Here is a 24,295-nt window from a genome sequence, read left to right as displayed (position 1 = left end):
AATCGTACAAGAAGAAGAAGGAACTCCGTTATTTTGACAGCAAAATACAACAAAGAATATCGTTTACATGTAGCGCGCATAGGTAGCGCGTCAATTCTCTCTCTCCCTCTCTCGCTGCGTGTGTGTGAAACACACGGTACGTTGTGTGTTGCACATCCATTCAGATTAACTGAAAAACAGCACAGATCGCTTAGTGGAGAGTGAAACTCTGATGCGCTCAGTCAGAGAGTGTTCGGCGAGTGAAAATATATCTGAGCTAAACTTATACTTAGCCTCCAACTCACACACTGGCGAGTAAAATCTGAGAATTTATTAGCAATTGGCTAATATTAGACATCATTTAGTCGCCAGAGTGAAGATTTAGTCGCATATGCGAGTGATTTACTCGCAATGTAGAGGGTTGTTTAAGCTTGACTTTCTGTACTGTTATCACAAACTAAATACCCAACTATGACCACAGGAACAGGAAGTGTCAATTACTTGCCAAGTGTAAACACAACTTTAGCATGATTTACAGTTGTATACACTTCATACAAACACAGCACTCCGTCTACTAAACACTGATAGAGGCGTGAAGCACACATGCTGTAAGCAACAACAGACCCCAGACATCAAACAATAATCGGCCGTCCTCATTCTGCCTGGCCCACAGATTGTTTCTTTAATCTTTTTGTCCACCTCTTTCACTCCTTTCTTCCAGCTTTCCAACTACATCAAAGACAGCTGCACTGTTTTATGAGATCACACGGACCTCTGCGGTCCAAATGTGCAAGAAAAAACACCACCACCACCAGCAGGATGCATAAGAACCACAACCAGCCCCATGCCACAATCTCCTACCCAAACAGACGAAATCACTCACTACAGGTCATTTCAGTTAGTTAAACCAAACACATTAGCTGATGGATAGCTAGGCTATAGTTCAAGAAAAGTAGATTCTCAGTCTTACTTTAATAACTACAAATATTTAACACATTTAAAATTAAAGGCTTGTCAATGGTTCCTATAGATTCAGCAAAGAAGACTCTTCCTACGAAAAATGTTTTACTCTCTCTCACTCTATGGTTATTTAGAGATAAATAACATTCTTGATGTTCCTTCTATGTTTTTCAAATGCATTGCTCTGGGTCTTTGGAGATTAATAAATTTAATGACATCCATTACAGACAAATCATATTAATATCCAAAGAACGAATGAACAGACGGACAGACGGACGGACGGACGGAAAACCTGCACACTTGCAATGAATGGCTCAAATGTTATTAACTTCAGATGCAGCTTCTGTGTTTTCTCTGCATTGCAAAGATTAATTTTGTCAATACTGATTTAATTTGCTTGGTAAAAGCCCAAATGACTTATTATTCTAATTGACTGATTCAGTTTAAGAATTTGACTGAAAAGATGATGCACACATTTAGAAAAAAGGGCTTTATAAAGGTAAAAATACCCATAAAAGGTAAAAAAAAAAAAAATTTAAACTTATTGGAAAAGATTCATTTCTATCACTGCTGTGAACTGATCACCACACAGAATACGCAGAATATGAAAAACTTAGTGTCAGCTGTCCACGGTAGTCCTTAAGATATCAGCACAATAACACACTCAGCAAAATATTGTCTAATTATCATTATCGATAAAATCCCAGAAAATATTGAGATATATTTTTGTCGATATCGCACACTCCAGATAGGAAGACAGACAGACAGACAGACAGACAGATAGATAGATAGATAGATAGATAGATAGATAGATAAAATTGTTTTAACAAACTTTATTTTTCTAGTTTACCTTTTGGCAGATTTCTGAGGTTTTACTGTATAGAAAGATAATTAGAAGTTCACAACTTCTGTGGACACAAATCTTTCTCACAGAGCACATCTGAGCTCACTATAAGAAAGAAAAGGGAAAACAGATGAACTCCAGCAACTCTGTAATGGTTTTAGAGGCAACATGCCAGAGATCTAGAGGGCAAAAGCAAGGCGAGCCTTGTTTCAATGGACATTTAAACACCGTGCCTTACTAGAAGAAACAAAATCAGTCAAAGTCTAGCAATAAATTTCAACCACAGCGTGTTAATCTCCCTAAACAGACGTCCCTAGGAGAACTCATTTCCAGTCTATAACCGAGCACCCATATGACTTAGGAACTTCCACTCTTCTCTGACTTTTGTAGTGCCAGGAGGGGGAGTTGAGAGCACCTGGGCCCACCGGGCTCCTCCTTTGTAGAGAAAGAGCACAAAGAAACAGCTGAAGGAGTCTGAGCTTGTCACCAGAATTAACCGTCTTCAGAAGGGAGGAGCACAAAGGAGGCTAGAGGTCTACGAACACGTGAAGAGTCCTGGAAAGTGGGGAAAGGAGCTTCAAATGAAAAGCTGCTCAGCTCATTCACTATCTCGGTTTTCTTTCTCTTCCTCTGTCCTCAATCTCCTTTTACCTACCTGATGTGCCTGATTACGATCAAAACCGGTCGCTCACTTCCTCCAACCCTTATCAGCAAGAGATCATACACTCTCAGAAAAAAAGGTACAAAAGCTGTCACTGGGGTGGTACCCTTTCAAAAGGCACACCTTTGTACCTAAACAGTCCATATTGGTACCTTAAAGGTACATATTAGTACCTAAAGTGTACATATTAGTACCTAAAAGGTACAAAAGTGTACCTTTTGAAAAGGTACTGCCCCAGTGACAGCTTTTGTACCTTTTTTTCTGAAAGTGACCAGTAAAGTGAGAGATTGTGTTAAAGAAAACACACAAGTAGTGTTGTCAAAAGACCCGGTACTTCGGTACCAAGTCGGTACTAACAAAATGAAAACGTTACGGTACCAGGTTTTTGTAAGTACTGGTGGTACCGAGTACCCGGTCAACCCGGTTCTTGATGCGCTATCCGAAAAAAAAAAACAGGAGGACATGATGATATTTACTATTTTTACACACCAGAGGCTTTTAAATGAATTGTGAATCTAAAATATGTGTGTTAGAGAATGTACAAATGGTTAACATTGTCATATCAGTCAGAAAAGCAGTTCTGGGCTTTTTTCTCTCTCTTTTTTTTATAAACTAACTTAGTTGTTACTCTTGGCTGAATAACTCTAGAAGTTTTTCAAAAGCCCTTTAAAATTAAATATGTACACAGTTTGGATTAAATGAAATTATAGTCAAATTTTTTAATTAGCATGTTTTTATGTTTTGCTTTGGTACCAAAATTGGTACCGAGAACCGTGGATTTTCACTGGTATTGGTACCGAATACTGAAATTTTGGTACCGTGACAACACTACACACAAGTATGCAAACGTTTGTTTTTTTTAACTGTGAACTCTGTGACACCTTCTTATGATCCTAATAAAATAATTCACACCTAAAGATCTATCTATCTATCTGATCTAAATTGCCTACAAACGTTAAAAAATATTTAAAACTGAAATAACAATTAAAAATGCACAAATGTCCTGCAAGTCCAAGACCCACAGTAGGATACACATTCCCCCAAAAAATCCTTTCATTCAAATGCAAACTTGCTTAATTAGCTTAAGAAGTGGTTGACATTGGCAGTAGGAGCTTGACAATTGCATCAAAAGTTTTGTGGTTTTTGTTATGCTAAAATTCAACAAGGCCTTTTGTTGTTCACTTATGTTAAATTAGCATTACATGCAACAGATTTTACTCCATCACTTTTGTCTTTGAATACACAAAAATTGAAAAAAATGTTTAAAAGCACTGGGTTACAACTTATTACATTTGTATTAATACTAGAAAAACTCCAGAGACGAGGCTCTGACATTTGCAGTGATGCTTGCTGGCAGACATTTCCAAACTTGCATAGTGACATGTCAACAAATGAACCACTCGCTTATTGACGTGACCTGAATAAATACGTTTTTTCTCTAAAAGCATTTAAGAACACCAAGACCAAACTCCAACGAAAAATAACATGCCAATCTGTTCTCAAAATTGCTATATAATAGCTTGCAATAATGCAACAGCAGCTGCATACAAACAATGTAGCAATAATTTAAGTACTTCATAATGCCAAAATCAGAACATTTCAGCCAAGAAGAAGTAGGTTTTGTTCCCTAACTCTTAAAAATAAAGGTTCATCAATGTTTTTTTGCACCAGCAAGTTCTTTATATTACAGCTTTTTAGATTTTCATCTTGGTTTACAGGTTCTCTAAAGCACCCATATATAAATGGTTTCCTACAGTACAAGATAATTAAATTGTTTGTTGTGGAACTTATTAAAGATTTTCCAACACAATCAGGCAATAAAACATTTTGGATCTAATTGGAACCTTTTTTTTTTTTTTTTTTACAGGATTTGATTAGATTCATGTTGTTCTGACAACTTGGTAACACTATATTATAACTTTTAATAGGAATGAATTCACAAAAACTAAAAATGCTTAACAGAACACATGTTCATGTACACTTAGATCAGAATATATCAGAAAACATCAATTAAGCATTTCGAACTATTCGAAAGCATATTAACTGATTGTCTTAGCATTATGCAATATAGCTTGATGGAATGGATTACACGACAAGCCTAATACAGACTAATCATCTTAAGCAATATTTACGCAATAAGGTTAGTTGAAATGGGTTAGAAGATTAGTCTAAAAGAAACTAATCATCATCTTAAGATTTATTTATGCAATAAAGTTTTGGAATGAGCTAGAAGACTAGTCTAATACAAAAAGGACTATGTAGTTGTTGGTAAATGTTAGGAGTAAAGTTATGAACAGAAGCTAAACAGATATGAGTGGAGGCACATAATATGACTCAATCCATCTGAATTAAACTATTCACACGGTTCAACTTCCTTGCCCCAGAAATAACACCAAACCGCAGTTCAATCTCTCTCTCTAGGCGTGAATACAAACATCCCAGCAAATCAATAATGAGTACATGGTGCTAAAACTATAAATATTTAAGCACAGTCCTGTTGATATACTTTGTACAAAAATAAAAAGCATTTAGCGTTTTTCTTTTGAAATTGTAATGCTTTTAGCATTTATGACCTTATGATATTGTAAGACTATAATTTTAAGAATTCATTTTTTTACTCAGCAGGTCCATTTTAAATGAACTCGTTAATATAGTGGAAAACTAGAAATGATGACTAGTTAATTACTGACATAACATTTATACATAACATTTATCTACATTTTAACCTATAGAATGAACACAAACTTCCCATATAGACGTTTACTAACGGTTAACTACAGTTTTCTAACTTTCAAACTAATTACCTGTTAAGCACTAATAATGTTTGTTCAGGTTATGAAAGTTATTATAAAGTGGTACCAAGAAAATCTAGCTCTTTATACTGGCTTACAGTCTTTATTTTTTTTTATTTTTACTCTTAATAAACTTCAGCAGTGTTTTTTTGGCTGAAATTGCAACGTTAGTTTATCCGCTGAATTGTCAGAAATACTATTCGGATGAAGGCCAGGTAAAATAGCCGTCTTTAAAATAGTTTTAAAAGTCAATTTAATAATTTTGCACTTTTTCACGCTGTTTGACATCCGACACCACCGAGGCCTCCATAACACACAACCAGAGCAGTTTACAAGACCTGTGAAGCTTAAAAACTCCGACCGAACATGTCAACTGCTTCCAGCAGGCATCACAAAAAGTTGATTTTAGTTTTAAAGCTTCAACTCAACTTCCAGAAGCACACATCTCGGTTAACAAACCCACTGCAGACTATCATTTGGTTGAAACAGCTCAACTTTACGCAGACTTAACTTTGCTCTCAAAACTACAGTTGCATTTCTAAATATGTAAACGATCAAAATACACGCCCGTGCGAAACAAAACAAAACAAAACACGTAAAAGTTACGCAAAACCGACCGTGCGCAAGTTTGTCTCGCGCTTTTGCGTTTTACTATGTATCACATTGTTCGCGGTGAAATAGTGAGTTCAACACCTCAGAGCCGCAGGAAAAACTCCACAGAAACTCTGTTACTCACCACGAATCACCGTCAGACTACAACAAAGCAGCAATTCCAGCAATAAAATCTCCATCGCAAGCGCTCCTTGCTTTAATTCCATAATCCCAGCTCCATTTCTTCGAGGTATTGGTGTTAGGAGAAAGTTTGTAGTCCGTAGGTCGGTCAGTCGGACTTTTTTTTCGCCCGAGCGACTCTTCTAGCTATAGTAGAGGAGGCACGAGGAGGGGAGTGACTGACAGCGGAAACCGATCGACGTCATCAAGTGGGATTGTGCGGCGCCGTGGCGCGCTCGCCTTTCCAGTCCAGTGGAATCGTTTTTTTTAATTATTATTATTTTATTAATGTCATAACCAAGAACAATACAATGAGAATTATCCATTGCAAAAAAACAAACAAAACAAAAATACACTTAAACCAGTGCCAGAGCCTAATACAACAACAAAATTATATATTAATAATATTCAAAGGAAAAATACATTTTTATGCTACAATGTCATATTTACATACAATGTTATATGCTCTAATTGCCTTTTTACTTTTTACCAGTTTTGTAAAGCATTGCAATAAGGTCCCATTGGTTAATGTTAGTTAATGTATTAACTAACATGAACAATACATTTATTACAGTATTTATTCATCTTTGCTCATGTTAGTTAATGAAAATACAGTTGATCATTGTTAGTTCGTGTTAATTAACAGTGCATTAACTAATGTTAACAAGCACAACTTTTGATTTTAATAATGCATTTGTAAATGTTGAAATTAACATTAAGATTAATACATGCTGTAGAAGTATTGTTCATGTTCACTAAAGTAGTTAACTAATGTTTAATAATGAACCTTATTGTAAAGTGTTACCATTTAATTTTATGAATATGAAACTTCCCAAATCCATCGAAATAGTAGAGAGAACAGAATAAGACGCACAGTGTAAACTGTAAATTTGAAGTGCAAGGATAAATGTACAGTCAGCTGGTCATTATCACAAAATAAATTTTAATTGCTGCGATTCGGGGTGCTGCTTTATTATAGTGTTATGTGTGTTACCTTGATGGTGTTTTATGTTTATGTGTATATCACTGTACTCTTTCCTTGTGTTATTATTGGCTACAGTTGCTGGAGAGACCAATCGTGATGAACTTGTAGTCATCATGTGGGCAGCCAAAGTTGTTATCAGTCCATTTTACAGTAACAAACTGATTTTAATCACTCAAACAGGCTGGAATATTAACAGTATAAGATTTATTGGCATATACAGTTATGAGACACAAAAAATATATAGTCAACCAACATCAACACTGTCAAATAATGTTCAAATTGGTTTTGTTGTATCCAAGACATTAGGTTTGTGTCTACAAAGAAATTGGCTTTCAGAAATAAACCAGGACAGAATTGTTCAACTGAGTTCTGACATATTTAACATCTTTGAGAATGTGCTGACTTTAAATCAGTGCATTTTACTTTTTATTATTTAGATTTAATAATAAATATGTACAATGACTAATTGTGATGTTTTAAGTCATAGGACCGTCTCTCTCTCTCCATATATATATATATATATATACACCATGGCCTGGGTTGTCAACAGGGGAGGACAATGGGATCTTTTGTGCTGGCTCCTGATAAAGGGGGCCCACTATAGGTTCACTATGGTATAGCGTACTCATCAACCCCATTGGAAGGAGAGGGACATGGCATTGACCATTCTAAAAATTTCATTTCTGATTTTGTTTTCTAAAATAAGGGGAAAATTCAAAGTTGTGTCATTTCAGTGGAATGGAAGTGATGTTATGTTCTATATGTAATTTATGGTTATGACTAAGACAGACTTCCACTTTCATATACTCAGAACTGTTGCGTCTTTATATTCTCATACTTCAGGGGATTTTCAGTAGAAGCAACCATCAATGTTTCATAATAATACAAATCCTTCAGAAAAGTAAAAAGAGACCAACATGATCCAACATAGTGTCTTCTCGGGTTTATTTTTAAATGGAACAATCTGAAAAGCAGGAGAAATGATTGAGATATTAAAGAGATCTCTTTTGGTCTTAAAAAAACGTGATGAGACATATTTGTGACCCTGGACCACAAAACCAGTCTTAAGTCGCTGGGGTATAATTGTAGCAATAGCCAAAAAAACATTGTATGGGTCAAAATTATTGATTTTTCTTTTATGCCAAAAATCATTAGGAAATTAAGTAAAGATCATGTTCGATGAAGATATTTTGTAAATTTCCTACTGTAAATATATTAAAACTTAATTTTTGATTAGTAATATGCATTGCTAAGAACTTCATTTAACTTCATTCAACTTTAAAGGCGACTTTTTTCAATATTTTGATTTGTTTGCACCCTCAGATTCCAGATTTTCAAATAGTTGTATCTCAGCCAAATATTGTGCTTTCAGATGAAGTATACATCTCAATTTCGAAAAATTTACCCTTATGACTGGTTTTGTGCTCCAGGGTCACATTTGAGTTCTCTGATTGCAGATTCTCAAATGTGAGTTCTGAAACATGATATTCACATTAGTGTCTTCTGGAGACTTTTTCTCCGGAGAACAATCTGAGAAACAACTGAGATAGAAGCTTTAAAATGCATAAAACCTGCTTTGTAAGTGAATGACAGATCCATTCTTCTTTGTACTTCAGAAAACATCAGCTTAAACATGCCATGCTTGGCACAGTTTCTCCTGTTTGTTGCTAGCCTGTTATGTTTCTTCATGCTCGTATGAAAGCTCATGTTATAAAAGAGTAAAATACAATGATGGAAATTCTTTTCAGCCTCTTTCATGAGTCCCGAGGTGCTGTAAACATCAAGGATCAAACCGAACCCCTGGTGGACTGAAAGCGCTCATTGGGCTGAATGGTAAAGTTCTGCAACCAACTCCAAATCCAAAGTGAAAGCATATGTGCGCGGTAGTGCGTGTGAGCGAAGCAGGCAGTAATTCCCGGGCCTAGAGAAACATGCTGTAATGAAACCTGCCTTTACAGTCACCTGTGCAATATAGCTCTTGGCGTTCTCTTTGATCCGCCGAGCACTGCTCACAAATAAAAAAATCACTTTCTCCACTGCCTGTTGTTACTTTTGAATATTAGACTTTGTATTAATGCATCCAAGACTTAATGCGAGACATATTTTGTGTGTAACAGATGCCATCTGGAACAAGTCCTCTTAAAACAAAGGGTTTATAGAGGCATCATGTCACTGTGCATCATAATAACCCCGTTGCTTGCTACCTACTTCTCACTGGAAATTCATAGTCAGCCTGAAGCCGTGGTGAAATATGGGTCTACCACTTAGTTACACAACCAAGGAAAACAAAGATATTCTGCTGAAAGTTGTAGCAAATAAACGGCTAATAGCTAGTATCAATACCAAACCATCAAAACAAATGAGAGGCCCACTGTTGTGTTTGGAGAGCGAGGTTAACGGTTTTATTGGAAATGTGTCTGCATCGTTTCTCTTTTGACATGAAGTAAAAATCTAGGATGTGAAATGCCAAAAGAAAGTGAGAGATTGGGAAATTTTGAGGCCTGAGACAATTCCTTTGGAAATTACAGAAATGCAGTGCTCAACAAGAAATGTGGTAATGATAGGTTATGAAGAATGTTTTTTTTTTTTAGGCCAGATCAGGTCAGAAACTAGCTGCATAATCGCCTGCAGAAGATAACGATGGACTCCATCCTCCATCCTGTGCTTCTCTAATAAAATCCACATTTCACATGACTCTTGTTGTGTTTCCCCCCAAAACAAAACCGTCCCCTGGTGAGCTTGTTGTAAAGGTGTCGGCCCACCTTCTTTCCAACTCGTTATTTTCCTCCCTGCCAATTAAACTTCCAGACCTTTAAAATTAGACAATGTGCAGTGCACGTTTCCAAGGTGCAATTATTGGCCGACAGATGTGGCTTGTTTATGAGTGGCATCTTGTTTACTCCAAAGGCTGATTGATATGTACTACTCATAAAACACTTTGAAACCATGGGAAACCTGGGGCCCACTGGCTCCAAAAGCAAAGCGATGGTCCCCTTGAACTTACGCATCCTTTTCTGTTTGGTTTTTTCTTTTCTTTTTTGTGCTGATTTGCAATAACCATGGTAAACAAGGTAAAATGTGTTAAAAAGAGCTGAGAGGACCAGCTGAAAGTAGTATAAAATATTATATTTAAAGAAATTTCTCAATTGCAAATAAAAATGGCTCACACGACTCCAAACTGAGTAAAATGGTTGAAAATACAAAAAAAAAAGTGGATGATCATTTAAAATGTATCCAGGGAAGCCTTGTATGCGTCCATATGTGATTTCAAATATCATCGCGACAACGAAGGAACTAAATGTAAGCTGTGATGTCTGATTCACGAACAAATTACTCTTATGAACCAGTTCTTTTTAAGGAGTCATTTTAAAAGATTCACCAAACAACCTCCAAATCAGCTTGAATCAGACGCACTGATCTGTGAATTGTTTAGTTACTGTGTGAGTTCATATCGGACTCCCTCACTGAACCAAGAGTTGTTTGTCAGTTGTCCAATTCAAAATGAGATTCAATCGTTACTGTAAACGTGATGTCCCGTATAATTCAGTACTGTATAATTTGGTTGTTCGTGACAAGGTGTAAAGATACATATTAACAATATTGTTTTGTTGCAGTCCATTAATAATGGTATTCTAACAAATATTGAAATATTTTACAAATATATTGGTTATGTCGTATAATTGTCATTGCTCTTAAACGTTTTTAGTTTTCTCAGAGCAATGTCACATTCCTTAACGTGCTAGTTAAATGCTGACCAACTTATTTTTGGGATTGAACTATATTTTTATTAAATTAAGGGAAGTGAAACATGCTCCATGATGAAAGTTCAAGTTTTTGTGGAAACCAGATGCACAGATTCGGTGTCAGCCTAGTCATGGATCAACGTTAAGGTAACATCAATTACAGACAGACACTTCACTCATAATAAAATAAGTCAGAGTGCAAAGTAAGTTTTTTCTTTATTATATATCTTTTTAACAGTGCAGCTATTAAGACTTACAAAATCAATTTGGCACATATCAAACTATCATACTTCATCCCTTCCTCTGATCTGATCTTTGTTCCAGACACTAAATACACAATGGCTGAGTTATTCCCTTGGCTTTACAATGTGCTTCTGTGCCACAATTCCTGGTTTGGCATTTATTCCTCACACACACACATACAAAAAAAAAAAAAAAAAAAAGGCATTAATTCATAAACAATTCTTTGAACATAAACATAAAAAAGGCAATTATTGCAGCCAACTCAGCAGCCGCAGATGAAACACTGGACATGACAGATTAGACAAAACATTTCCTTGTATTGCAATATGAATCCCTTATAATGACATTCGTTGAACGAAGGTTGAGGGCTAAGTTAATACTAAGGCTTCAGCTTCATGTGCCAAGAATTACGCGGAAGCTAAATCTGCATAGAAACAAAAGATGCACACCATACCAACTCACTCGAGCACCAGCTGGATTCTCGTATATAGAAGTCGTACGGGGCTTTCAAATGTTTGAGTGCTACCAAGAGGTCTCAAACCAAAGTCAATCTGCTACCAACCGTTGAAAAAAGAAATATACTGAAATGTAAACCACACAATCCTGGTCAGACCCCCGAATCGGAGTACATTCCATTGATGAGATAGTCGACCTGAGTGTAGTCCTTCCGTCTGTAGCTCTCGTATGCTTGTTTGAGAAACAGCGCCACCGTGACCACGAAGAAGAGGAGGCCAAACAGAAGAATGGCCAACAAGGAGCTTGTGTTCAACAGGTGACTGGTCAAAGGGTCTCCGGCCATCTCAATCATGGCTTGGTCCCCTTTGGGAGTGTCCTTGGGCAGTGTAGATGTCACTCCTAAGGGGCTCAATGAGGTTTTTGGTGTGGTTGGTGATGGCTTCTTCTCATCTGATGATGCTGGAGAAGTTTGGATTGGTTTTGCGGAAGGAGTGGATGAAGTTGTTGTAGGCACTGATGGTGAGATGCTGGCGGACGTTTTGGTCCCTGATGGTGACAGTGAAGGCGGTGGTTTTGAAATTATGGTTTGTGCAACTGTTGTGGAGGTGGTGGTTGTGCTGGTAGTTGTTGGAGAGGGTTTAGGGCTGGTCGTGGTTGGTTTAGGTGTAGTTGTGGTGGTGGATGTCACAGCTGGTGTTGTCAGAGTGGTTGTGATCGGTGGTTTTGGCACTGCAATTTTTGTGGTGACAATCTCTGTTGGAGTTGTCTGAAGGTTGGTGGCCGCTATAGTCATAGAGTTGTTTGGTAAAGTGGCCGGATTTGTGGTAGTGGAAGTGCTGGAGATCAAGTCGTCAGCTTTAGTTGTGACATTTGGTGAAGAACCATCTGGAGAAGATTGGGAAGAGTTGGTGTCAGAAGACAGCACAGATTCACCAGTCTGATTTTTGCCCAGATGCATAGAGTCTGCAAAAACAAAGTTTGGGTTGGTAAATGGTGACATCTGGTTAATATTCCGGACCATGTTATTGCACTAATGTCACACAATTCATTTCTAGATTTTGATAAGCTCACAAGTTACTGTTTTGTATCAGTGTGACAAATCATTCCAAAGTAAGAGGTAAAGTTAATGGACAAAACAAATACAAACATTCTTACAAGAGATGAAAAATTCTATCACTGAAAGCACAAAAAAAAAATGCAGGTAAACCAAGGAAAGATATTACCATTTATGTTCACATCTGGTTCCGCTAACAGGTCGTTGAAATTTGTGACATTTTCACAAGACAAATTCTGGGTATTATTTGGGCAGCTGATCAGAAAACACACGGATTGTGAATTATAAATAGCCTTCGAACAGAATTCACCACGAGGACCTGAAAAATGAAGAACAAAGGAATCAACAGGACTTTCTCTTTGAAAAATCAAAGATTATTGCTTGAAATAAACCTTGTTTGCATTCAATTTCGATGGATTTCAAAACTACATAAGACACAGTTGCTAATGAATCAGTGCTACGGCAAAAGAAACCTTCTTTTAAAAGGATCATGAATGCGAGTTGCAGACCGAATTGAATGTGGTGAGTTAAAAAGACCACCAGTGTAGTCTGATTCACAAATAAATGACTCTTATGAGCTAGTTCTGAATGTATAATTTAAAAAGTAGACAAGTTAATGTTTTAAATCAGTCTGAATTCTGACAAAATAAGAGGTAAAGTTACGGAACAAAACAAATCGAAAACAAACATATTCACAAGAGATGAAAAATTCAAGGTACAAACATATATTATGCCAATATAACGTCAATTTGGACATACAATACAAAAACATTCTGAGCCATCATCAAAATTTCCGCTCCAAAATCATCAAATAGCAAAAATGGACACTTTGTACAACCACAACCCAAATTCAAATCCAAGTTTCAAAGGCTGTTTTTAGAGTGTCATGGCCAAATATATTTTACAACTTGCTCTAAAATATGAAATAAAACAAACAGTACAATCTGTGACTCATCAACCACAGGTTGTTTACATTGGGACAGAGATGTTCCCCGAATGCTCATTACTGGATGTCAAACTGCATATCCTGAGCTCTGAAAAACAGGCCTCGCCGAACCTCTCTTTGATCCCCTCCCAGCAGCCATGTGTGCATTAGGTACAGCACACCTCAACATCCACATCCACATCCGTCTCCAATCTTTCCCTTATTCCCACTTCCCCTGATTACTTAACCAGGTGGCTGCAGCACGGCAGGACCAATGGGGCTATAAAGAATTTGCTTGTGCTGGCACTGCAGAATGCTCCAAAATGCCCCCATTTGCCTTTTTGGATCTTGCCAATGGACAACCACCCAGCGTTTCAAAGCTCCAGGTGAATCAATAAACAACCTCGGTAAAGTGAAAACCGCCAGTTGAATCATCTCTTGGTCAGCGTTGGCAAACTAAATCGAGAGGCCAGCTGCATCGTGTGCATTTTTTTCCTTTTAAACACTTCTCCAGCTGTTTGAAGCAGAAAACGCAGAAAACCAAATGCGAAAGGAGAGCAGTGTGAAATAGTAGAGGACCTGGCCTGATTTTTGCAGTCGCCACAGGTTGCCCTGTAGTACCTTTGGTCTTTGACGTGTCCAAAACACACCGTTCCATTCAGTGGAATGTGGAATGCTTATGTATTTATAGCTCGCCATCATTCCAAACATTTCAGACTTCCAGATGGCGGTGGTGATTCTGACCTTGCTTTCGATCTCCGTACAGTTAACGTGATGGAAACTCAATACCCACAACGTATGTGCATGTTATCGGGCGGGGGCGGGGGCAGGGCCAGTCGCTATACCCCCGAACACACAGCCAGCACGCCTCGGGGTCATTTCAGCTGTCTGCGTGTTTACAGAGGTGGCGAGATAGTCAAGTGCAACGTGTGTGGTCAAAGCGAGAGGGGGGAAAAAGAAAGTGATTTAATTAGAAAAAGAGCATGTCTTGATGAAGACTGTAGAAGGGTATGGCCCGCTGAAGCAGTGCCTGGCGCATAAGCAGAACAGCCAGCCCAGGCCTCCCTTTCATCTTAAATGCGAAACACATGGTCTTCTTTGAAAGTGCACGTCCTTCAAGGGAAAAACGTGATGTATAAAAGACAAAGCACAACATATGGCTTTACTTTTGTAAAAAAAAATATTCCACAGGTACGTCGGTTTATCTCTGAAGGTAGCACGCAGATTGCATTTCATTCTCAAGCCCTCAAAGAAACAAAGAAAAAGAAAAGTTCTGGTTTAACTCTTAGAAATAGTGGAAAAGAATCAAACAAATCTGTTCATTTTCCTTTTCGTCTTATGTATGTGCAGGGATCAACAATAAGGATGGCCCTTGTGAGAGAGCTTCAGGCCAGTTGACGGAAATGTTAAGACAGAACTTAGTTGATCATGCACATGCTGCAAACTTACTGCATCATTTTGCAAACTTAAAGGGACTGTTCATTAAAAATATAAAAATTGTGTCACCATTTACCCAGACTCATGTCATTCCAAAACATGTAGAACACTTTGAACAACGTCTCAGTGTTTCTTTTTTTTTGTCCATTCAATTAAAGTCAATGGGGTCTAATGTTGTTTGGCTCTTCAAAATATTTTCTTTTGTGTTCCACAGAAGGAATGTTGCATTCAAGTCCTCCTGGGAAGTTCGTATTTATGTGTTGACAAGTCGTAATTATGACGTCCGGTGTGTTCAAGTCACTTTGGTCAGAACAAGATGGCGATTTAACTTTTCTACATAAAATTCAACCTTTTTTTTTTTTTTTACTCTACATCTACAAAATGATGAATAAAGAATGTGAATCATTGTGTTTTTGCTTTTTTCTGTTTTTATTCAATTTATGAATGTGATGTAAACTATATAATATTTAGTATATTTAACTTGTATAGTTTTATTGTACATGACAAAGAAAAATAATTTCAACAAATTTCCAGTCAATACAGACGCTGCATATCTATAGTCTTTGGCTGCATCCATTGCATCCGACATGTTTTCTCACCGACACACCCCCAACTCAGAAACTCGAGACTTAAAGAAATTCAGTTTCCCACTCGAAATAACGACTTTGTGGTGGCGTTCATGTGTGTTCAACTCGTAAATACGATCTATCCGACATGACCTGAACGCACCATATGTCTTACAGGTTCTGAATGATATTAAACAGTCAAATTCTGCTGATAGATATAACAGAAAGTTAAAGTTACCAAGATGACTGACTTGGGTAAATTTTTTTGCACAAAACTTTATCTATGTAATATATATTTATTGCATTAAATATTATTTGAATATAATTATTAATTTTGAAATAGTTTCTTTGTGTTAAAAATGCTTGCCATTACATGACAAATATAAATAAAATAAAATCCAATTAGAGAGATATATACAGTGGGTACGGAAAGTATTCAGACCCCCTTAAATTTTTCACTCTTTGTTATATTGCAGCCATTTGCTAAAATCATTTAAGTTAATTTTTTTTCCTCATTAATGTACACACAGCACCCCATATTGACAGAAAAACACAGAATTGTTGACATTTTTGCAGATTTATTAAAAAAGAAAAACTGAAATATTATATATATATATATATATATATATATATATATATATATATATGAATGAGAGAAAACAATGTTCTTCACACACACAAAAACATTTTAATATTTTGGCATGGCATACTTCTGTCAGAGTAGTTGCCTTAACCTCATGATCCTTTGTAATCTCAATATGTTATTGAAATCCAAGAACATTTATTCAGAAACATTAAATTGATTAAAAAAAACTATTATTGAAATGCAATTTAAAGAAATCAATCAAAAGGATATCTGAGGTGCACAAGAGATAGACTTACAAAGACTCAGGGAACAATTCTCCTGTTTTTCCACAGTCACACGAGACACTATCCTGAGGCCATTTACCAAACGCATGGGTGCATATGGAAGCACAAGGAGCCCCATAATGGGCAGCAGGACCAGGACAGGATGGACAGTCATGATCACATGAGTGGCTGAGACCATAATGTGAGAGAGGATCACATCCCCAACATCTGTGAGATATAAAAAAGCAACTATTTATAAAGCTGTAACTCAACTCAAACCAAATATATTCATTTTTAAATACATTAGACAGACAGACAGACAAATAGATATCAGTTGTATCAGAGAAGCAAGTGAGAATGAACACAAATGTGATTCAATTGCGCCATCTAGTACAAATTCCAAAACACAAGGAAAATTTTCAAAATTTCATCTGGTCTACCTGCTGTTTCACAATCCTGTTCAACTAATACTAAACCAAAAGTGTTATAAAACACACAGGCATAATATAAAGTTACCTTTTATATTATTTTTCACATTAAAAGCTCCCATTTTAAAGTAACATACGCCCTAACCTCTTCTAAGTGCTAGAAATGCTTTTTGAATATGAGTTGAACCTGCTGTTTTAAAGGCTTTGTTGGTTATAAGGAAGTTTCAAAAGTGAATAAGTAGGTCTTGGGGCGAAGCACATAAATGTCTGCCACACCCCTCAGAACGCCTGGTTACAGACGTCACTGCAAACAGCACTGAAGGGCTCACTAAACTCGTTCCAGGATGTACGGATCATATGACTTCCATCCAAGCTTGAACAAAGGAATGAAACTCACGAAGAGATGAAGCAGATTATTCACGGATGGTCCGTCCTGAGCTGGAATTAAAGACAGAAAAGAAATAAAGCAGTTTGTAGCTATAGAAAAGGCAGGATTAAATCACTTCCATAGAACTATCAGCAAATAATCCTATTGCATTTATGCATCTATTTTTTTTTTACTATAAATGGTTATTTAAAACACACATGATGCTGATTGTCATTATTAGAGGTTAATAATTTTAATTTACACCACCATGGAGGTTAATATACAAATGAATGCTATTACAAATAAAAAAAAAATACAACCCAAAAGTCTTATCCGAGCGTCTTATTATGTTTACTAACTCCTTAAAGGTCGTAACTATGATAATGGTACAGTCATGGCCAAAAGTTTTGGCAGTGACAAATTTTGTGCTTTGCAAAGTTCGCTGTTTCAGTATTTGTAGATTATTTTTCCACATGTTTCTATGGTATACTGAAAAACTATGATAAGCATATCATAAGTTTTAAAGGCTTTTATTGGCAAAAAAATATAATGAGTCAATATTTACAGTGTTGACCCTTGTTCTTCATAATCAGAGAAAATAACTTTGCACCAGTCTTCTGCTGTCCAATCCTTGTACTTCCTGCAGAATTTCAGTCTGTCCTTGACATTTTTCTTGGAGAGAAGTGGCTTCTTTGCTGCCCTTCTTGACACCAGGCCGTTGTCCAAAAGTCTTGGCCTCACTGTGCGTGCAGATGCTCTCACACAAACCTGCTTTCATTCCTGAGCAAGCTCTGCACTGGTGATGACACGATTCCGTAGCTGACTCCTCAGGAGGAGACGGTCCTGGCGCTTGCTGGACACTCTGGGACGTCCTGAAGACTTCTTCACTGCAGTCGAACCTCTCTCCTTGAAGTTCTTGATGATCCGGTAAATGGTTCTTTCAGGTGAAATATTCTTTGTAGCAATTTCCTTGCATGCGAGGCCATTTTGATGCGCGATGATGGCTGCATGTGTTCCTTTAGAGGTAATAACCATTGCTAACAAGAACACAATGATTGAAAGCGCTTCTTCCCTCCTTTTATAGCAATCAGTCTGCTCTTACAATCTAATTAGTATTATAGTGATTTCACCTGACTAGTACTCTTTCACATGTGCTGCTGATATGATTATTCAATTAATGTTAGCTGCTCATTTTGTCAGGATCAAAAAACAGTGAAATTAGTTTTTTTGTGAAAAGTTCATTTTTTTGGTCAATGAAGCTTCTAGCAATTATTTAAAATGCATCTGATCACTCTGCACAATAATCTACAAACAATGTGAATGAACACCACAACAGCTTAAAACAGCACACTTTGCTAAACACAAAACTTTTGGCCATGACTTTGGGTCACTTAAGAGGAGTGTGATCACAAACCCCACAATTGTTTGTCGTTCAATGGAACATGTTTTCTAACTCACTTACATCTGGATCTATTTTTCTTAGAGACACACCCTACAATATAAATAACATAAAATATAAACATTAATTACAAAATTACTTAAACATGCAATTGAATGACCACAATAAAATGATAATACAACAAAGGTGTTATCTATTAAAGCAATAAAGCATTGACAAAGCAAAGATTAAAAAAAAAAAAGCTCACGAGGATGCACTTACCAACAAATACAATGCGTTCTTTCACAAAAAAAAAAAACAGTTTGTATAAATGTAAACAGCAGCGTTTCCAAAACACTTTTCTTTACTGCAGTTTCCAACCGTACGCGAATGAAGACCGTCTCATTCCTCATGCAGCGCGTGTTTATTGTCACTCTCCTGTCAAATGTTTCATATTTTAATTTGGGTTGTTTATATATGTAGCAGCTAGCTGACAGACACGACACACGAGTGATGCGACAACAGGAAATGCAGGACTTCCGGGTCACGCAGCGGGCCGTAAGCGCGTCAAAATAAAAGTCCTCCGCTCATAAATTCGTCATTCAAAATTTACCACGGTAGTCACAGTTTGCAAAGTATAATGGGATTATATGTAAATTTTAATTGAATATTAACAAATATTCGTAATGTTCAATGAACAAAGTTGAAAGACACACACACACACACACACAGTTTCTTCTCTCTAGTTGTTTTTCCAAGGAAGGACTTTTATAATAGAGAAGTCACGTGACACGGGAGTACTTAGAGTCGTTTTTTATTGACAAGCCGAAGCTTAGCTAAAAACGAGTAAACACAAAAATCAAACGACAAGGATGATCAAGGCTATTCTCATTTTTAATAACCATGGGAAACCCAGGCTCATCAGATTCTACCAATATTTTGTAAGATAAGCGCATAAAAGACACTGAAACTGCATTTGCCAGCTATTGCCATTCTTACTATTGAGACACTACCAGCAGATTAATTCAATTATTTGTCTTTTACTCAATATTTCATAGCTGAACATACAGCATTAGCTTCAGATAAATAATTTGTGTATAATATAATGTTTTATGATATGGAATATTTATTTTCGTCGAAATGTTTTCTCAGCTTCTTACTGGAAACTCAGTTCTTCATTTTGTTTATTGCTTATTATATGTGTATAAGCTCAACTACATACGTGTAGTAATCTGTATCATGTTCATAATAGTCATTTTTATATAATGTTAAACCACTAGTGTTTCATTCGCTCCACTGTATATTTTAATATGAGTTTATGTGAAAATCCAAGGTAAAACTAATTTACATCAACTTATAATATTTCTTTCACAGGCAGAAGACATGCAACAACAGATCATTAGGGAGACCTTTCACCTGGTGTCCAAAAGAGACGACAATGTCTGCAATTTTCTGGAGGGCGGAAGGTGACAGAAGGGTTTCTGCATAATAATGTTACACATAAGGGCTTACTGTTATGATTGTCAACTGCATCTCTATATCTAGGACAGCATAAAGACGAATGCTCAATATATCTCAGAAGTTATTTACTCTAGTTTTGCTCTTCACTTTTAGTTTGATCGGAGGCTCTGACTACAAGCTGATCTACAGACACTATGCCACCCTGTACTTTGTGTTTTGTGTGGACTCATCAGAGAGCGAGCTGGGGATTCTAGATCTCATACAGGTGAATTTACTGCAATTTGCATGCTGTAGTTCTGACCTACAGCCATAAGGGGGCAGTTAATGTTTCTCATATTGCATTCAGGTATTAAGTTCTTTTGAAGATGTACATAAAGACAAGGCAGGGTTTAAAACACTTGTTTTAGTGCAATGGTTGTTTGACATATCAGGATGCTTTAGTTCTCACTGGACCATACTAATTCCATATTACCTGTAGTATTGCCATTTGATACAATGCCATAGTACTTTTGTGCATGAGTAGTTAATTTGCTTCTTTTTGTGTGTGTGTGTCTGTGTAACCTGAAACATTACACGAGTCTTTTGAAAATCTCGCTGAAAGTGAGTGAAATGTTGTTATTCACAATTGTGTATAATTTTGTCATGCAGGTCTTTGTGGAAACCCTGGACAAATGCTTTGAGAATGTGTGTGAACTGGACTTAATTTTTCACATGGATAAGGTCAGTTTTCAGCCGTTATTATCGTTAACTAAAACTAAAATGAAAACTAAAACCATAATTTTTTTTTACTTGAAATAAAATAAATGTTAACTGAAATAAAAGAAAATAAACGTAAACTTATTTCAGCAAGGCATCATTTCAACATTTTTAATTTGGAAAAAAAAAAAACTACAAATGAAAAAGAACTATATAGACATAACAAAAAAAAGGTCAAAAACACAACAAAATTACTAAAACTTTAACTACTTTAAAATGTAAATACAAATAAAGAACAAATTCAAAACACTAATAAAAACCATAATAGTATATCATGATACTAAAATAACACTAGTTCGTGATGCTCCTTTCATAATGACACATATAACTTCTTATCTCCTTAGTTACCAAAAAGTGGTCTTTGGTGCTGTTAAATGTTCATCAGGGCATGAATAATTGGGGGTGACCATAATTCAATCCAGCATATAAGGAAAAGGTTATATGTAAGCCAGTATACTCTTTCTGATAATTGCCTGTTGGATTATGGCACCACTGTAAAATCTGTTCATGACAGAAGTGTGCACTACATTGCTTTTGTTAGTTATCTAATCAGTAATAATGTTTTATGAGTGGAAAGAATTACTTGGAAATGGCAATGTATGGCTTTATGGTATCTTGTCGTATTTGTTTCCGAGTAAGCCATGTGTAACATGTTTGGTAATGCGCATCAGTAGTCCTGTGCTTGTGTGTATTTTTAGGGTTATGGTCCAGTATCAGTTTAATGCTCTGATTTGGTCAGCTGAGCTGTTTGCGTAAAAGTAATCATTTTCCGATGAATCGCATTTTCCATCCGATTCACAAACAAATGATTCCTATGAAGCAGTTATTTTAATACAATAAATCATACAGTTAAATAAGTATAACTGGATTCCCGAACAAGTGACTCCTATGAACCGGTTCTTTTTAATGAATCAAAAACATACAGTGTAAGAAGTGTAGTTTGATTTACAAACAAGTGTCTCTTATGAACTGGTTCTTTTTAATGAATCAAAACATACAGTGTAACCAGCATTGTTACACTGCTCAGATTCACAAATAAATGCCTTTTTTTTTAGAGAATCAAAAAGATTATGCAAAACCAGTGTGATCCGATTCAGGACCAAATGATTTTCTGAACTGATACTTTTCATTTAAGACGATGCCAGTGATAAAATGTTTTAAATATTATAAATATTTTAAATATTTACTAATAATATACCCTAAAGAAACAGAATCAAATTGGGAAATGTGTTTTGTTACTCAGGCCTGTTTAGTCGTAAATCATTATTGTATTAAGTTACTAATGAAAAACAAGGGTTTGAAGGTTGAAGTTTTTGTTGTTAATTCCAGGTTCATTACATTCTCCAGGAAGTTGTCATGGGTGGGATGGTTCTGGAAACTAACATGAATGAAATAGTCGCCCAAGTCGAGCTGCAAAACAGAATGGAGAAATCAGAGGTGAGTTCACATTAACAGAGTAACCGGTAGTCACTCCAGTTTATTCAGACATCTTTTACATTCATTGTTGTGTCTCAGTCCAAACAGGAAGGGACATTTTTAAATAGTTTTCTGTGATACATACATGCTATTTTTTTTTTTTTTTTAAGAATCAGGGTAAATAGTATTGTACACATTAACAGGGCCTTGAGAATGTTTGTGAAAAACATGAACGATATCTCAAAAGACATTTTACATTAGTCTTGTTCAGCATCACTTTCTTTTTCCTGCAAATCGTTTGGCTGTATCAAAGATGAAAGGCCTAAAATGATATCATATAATGGTGAAAGGTGTCTGGGCCGATATCAGTGATTAACAGTCACTGTGTTCCTGATATTCTATCTGGAGGCGAGGCGATCAATAATCTTTGACAACACTAGACGCACTCTTACGTATACATGGAAGGGGTTAAAATGAGGAAATGTTACATAAGACGGTACAAGAGAATCAAAGCCACATCCATCCACAACATTTGGTTAAAGACTGTAAAAACGGGATGGTGGTGATTCATAAACTCTACCGTACTTTGTACTTTGACACCAAAATGCAGTGTTTAACAAGTCTGGCTGGGTCACAAGTAGTTTTTCCTTGTATAACTTCGGTTTTGTATATAGATAACTTTTCTAAATAAAATATTATATTATGTATATTATAATAATTAAAATAAAATCTTGTTTTGGGCTGGGTTTAGCCTTGTACCATTTTCATTGGACTTATTAGATTGGGTTACAGAATATTGTTCATGAGCCAAGTTTGGACTTCAATTTAATGCTGAATAAATCCAGTATGATAGTTCATGGAAAAAACTAGAACGTTGAGGTTAATAATAGGGATAAAATATTTTTTGTGTGTTTTTTCCGCAGGGCGGTCTGTCTGCAGCACCAGCACGAGCTGTTTCTGCTGTGAAAAATATGAACCTTCCTGAAATACCCCGTAACATTAATATCGGGGACATCAATATAAAAGTGCCCAGCCTCTCGCCGTTTTGAGTTTGCATGACTGATCGTTTTTTGTTGTTATTGTGTGTTGACATTTATTGCCATAGATACTATAGATATTGCCATTTATGGACTTATGACTGACCCATCACCTGAGGACTCTTAAAAGTCCGGAGCACACTACAGGGTTCAATCATTTGCAATGTACCTTTTTAATTTCAGATTTTGGTTTGTAGACCAACCGTTTTCGGTTATAGTGTTATTTTGTGTTTTGTCTGTGATGTAAGCAAAATGTAGCAAAATTTCACAATACTGTACTAACATGTCGTTTATGCCAACAGACCAACTACTAATGTTACACTTTAATAATTTATATTAAATGTTACTCTGTCATTAAAAATATGTTTTTGTCCAAATTCAAGTCTTACTATTTAATTACTATTACTATTAATTAAAACAGATCTGGACCATGAATAAAGGGTTCTTCAAGGTTGTAAATATCTTACGGTTACATTGTATTTAGGAGATAAGTATGAACTTGATACTTGAACTTCTTCTCGTTTCCGAAGCGTGATATTTGATCTTATCATTTACTCCTCGACATTTCATGTTAAATGTTCAACATTTTATTGTCACAAAGAATCTGCAGTGTCACCAGTTCTAAATGTAGAATATAATTTTGTGCTCTTATTGCCTCTAAAAAATTTCAACAATCACAGGGCAAGGTCTGTTTCATATATGACAGTACATCAGCAAATTTTTGACAAATCATGGTTGCATTGAGGGTTTCGCCGTGAGTTTGCAGTGTTATAAAATAAACTTTATTGCATTTTTAGGAGGTCCTCAAAGGTGTGGTCAACAAAAATGAGTTCAAAGATAACATTTGCATCATACAACTGAAAAAATGATAGCATATCTAGAAGTCTCAGATACTATATGTTATCTTTGAAGATAGCGGTCTATCAAAGGTCAAGATCCATCAGATGACATCTGAAGTCATCAACTCCATCTCTTCTGACTTTGAAGATGCAGAATATTTAGCAAGGCTTCATTTTAATCAATTTATAAAACAAGATGATTTTCATAGAAAGGGGAAATCACTGCTGAGGTAATGGGAGCCTTTTGAGTTAATGATGACATAAATATTGCACAAATAAAATATTAATGTAATATAATAAATGAACTATTTATTGCATTCAGGAAATGAAAATTATATCTTGGCGTGT

At 36.1% G+C, this 24,295-nt stretch overlaps 3 protein-coding genes across 3 annotated transcripts in view; 1 reads left to right on the top strand and 2 right to left on the bottom strand.

The window, feature by feature from the left end:
- Positions 1-6,136, bottom strand: part of LOC107720507 (low-density lipoprotein receptor-related protein 5-like) — an 80,603-nt gene extending 74,467 nt beyond the window's left edge. The window contains exon 1 of the mRNA XM_016528234.1: positions 5,973-6,136. Within this exon, the coding sequence (XP_016383720.1) occupies positions 5,973-6,054 (82 nt within the window). The 5' untranslated portion in view covers positions 6,055-6,136. The remainder of the gene's footprint in view (positions 1-5,972) is intronic.
- A 5,079-nt stretch (positions 6,137-11,215) lies between these two features.
- cunh11orf24 (chromosome unknown C11orf24 homolog) lies at positions 11,216-18,965 on the bottom strand. Its single transcript, XM_016528253.1, has 5 exons — positions 18,721-18,965; positions 17,091-17,131; positions 16,299-16,493; positions 12,658-12,807; positions 11,216-12,397 (listed from the first exon to the last, which is right to left on the bottom strand). The coding sequence occupies exons 3-5, from the start codon at positions 16,462-16,464 to the stop codon at positions 11,586-11,588; spliced, it is 1,128 nt and encodes a 375-aa protein (XP_016383739.1). The 5' UTR covers positions 16,465-16,493; positions 17,091-17,131; positions 18,721-18,965; the 3' UTR covers positions 11,216-11,585.
- A 254-nt stretch (positions 18,966-19,219) lies between these two features.
- On the top strand, positions 19,220-23,491 carry ap3s2 (adaptor related protein complex 3 subunit sigma 2). The gene is made up of 6 exons (XM_016528238.1): positions 19,220-19,379; positions 19,813-19,904; positions 20,053-20,164; positions 20,548-20,619; positions 21,985-22,092; positions 22,995-23,491. Exons 1-6 carry the CDS (start codon positions 19,311-19,313, stop codon positions 23,118-23,120), a joined length of 579 nt encoding a protein of 192 aa, XP_016383724.1. The 5' UTR covers positions 19,220-19,310; the 3' UTR covers positions 23,121-23,491.
- The last annotated feature ends 804 nt before the right edge of the window (positions 23,492-24,295 follow it).

Source organism: Sinocyclocheilus rhinocerous, unplaced genomic scaffold (genome assembly GCF_001515625.1).
Source record: "Sinocyclocheilus rhinocerous isolate Xijiao unplaced genomic scaffold, SAMN03320098_v1.1 scaffold3040, whole genome shotgun sequence".
Lineage (NCBI taxonomy): Eukaryota > Metazoa > Chordata > Actinopteri > Cypriniformes > Cyprinidae > Sinocyclocheilus > Sinocyclocheilus rhinocerous.
This window is presented reverse-complemented; position numbering and strand designations above follow the sequence as displayed.

What these genes read in the sequence shown, in the direction of transcription:
- cunh11orf24 (XM_016528253.1), bottom strand. Translation starts at nt 16,464, where the DNA reads ATGGTCTCAGCCACTCATGTGATCATGACTGTCCATCCTGTCCTGGTC. An exon ending in GAATTGTTCCCTGAGTCTTT is followed by an intron (nt 12,808 to 16,298) that starts GTAAGTCTATCT and finishes TTCATTTTTCAG; the next exon opens with GTCCTCGTGGTGAATTCTGT. An exon ending in ACCAGATGTGAACATAAATG is followed by an intron (nt 12,398 to 12,657) that starts GTAATATCTTTC and finishes TTGTTTTTGCAG; the next exon opens with ACTCTATGCATCTGGGCAAA.
- ap3s2 (XM_016528238.1), top strand. Translation starts at nt 19,311, where the DNA reads ATGATCAAGGCTATTCTCATTTTTAATAACCATGGGAAACCCAGGCTC. An exon ending in TCAGATTCTACCAATATTTT is followed by an intron (nt 19,380 to 19,812) that starts GTAAGATAAGCG and finishes TTTCTTTCACAG; the next exon opens with GCAGAAGACATGCAACAACA. An exon ending in GGATTCTAGATCTCATACAG is followed by an intron (nt 20,165 to 20,547) that starts GTGAATTTACTG and finishes TTTGTCATGCAG; the next exon opens with GTCTTTGTGGAAACCCTGGA.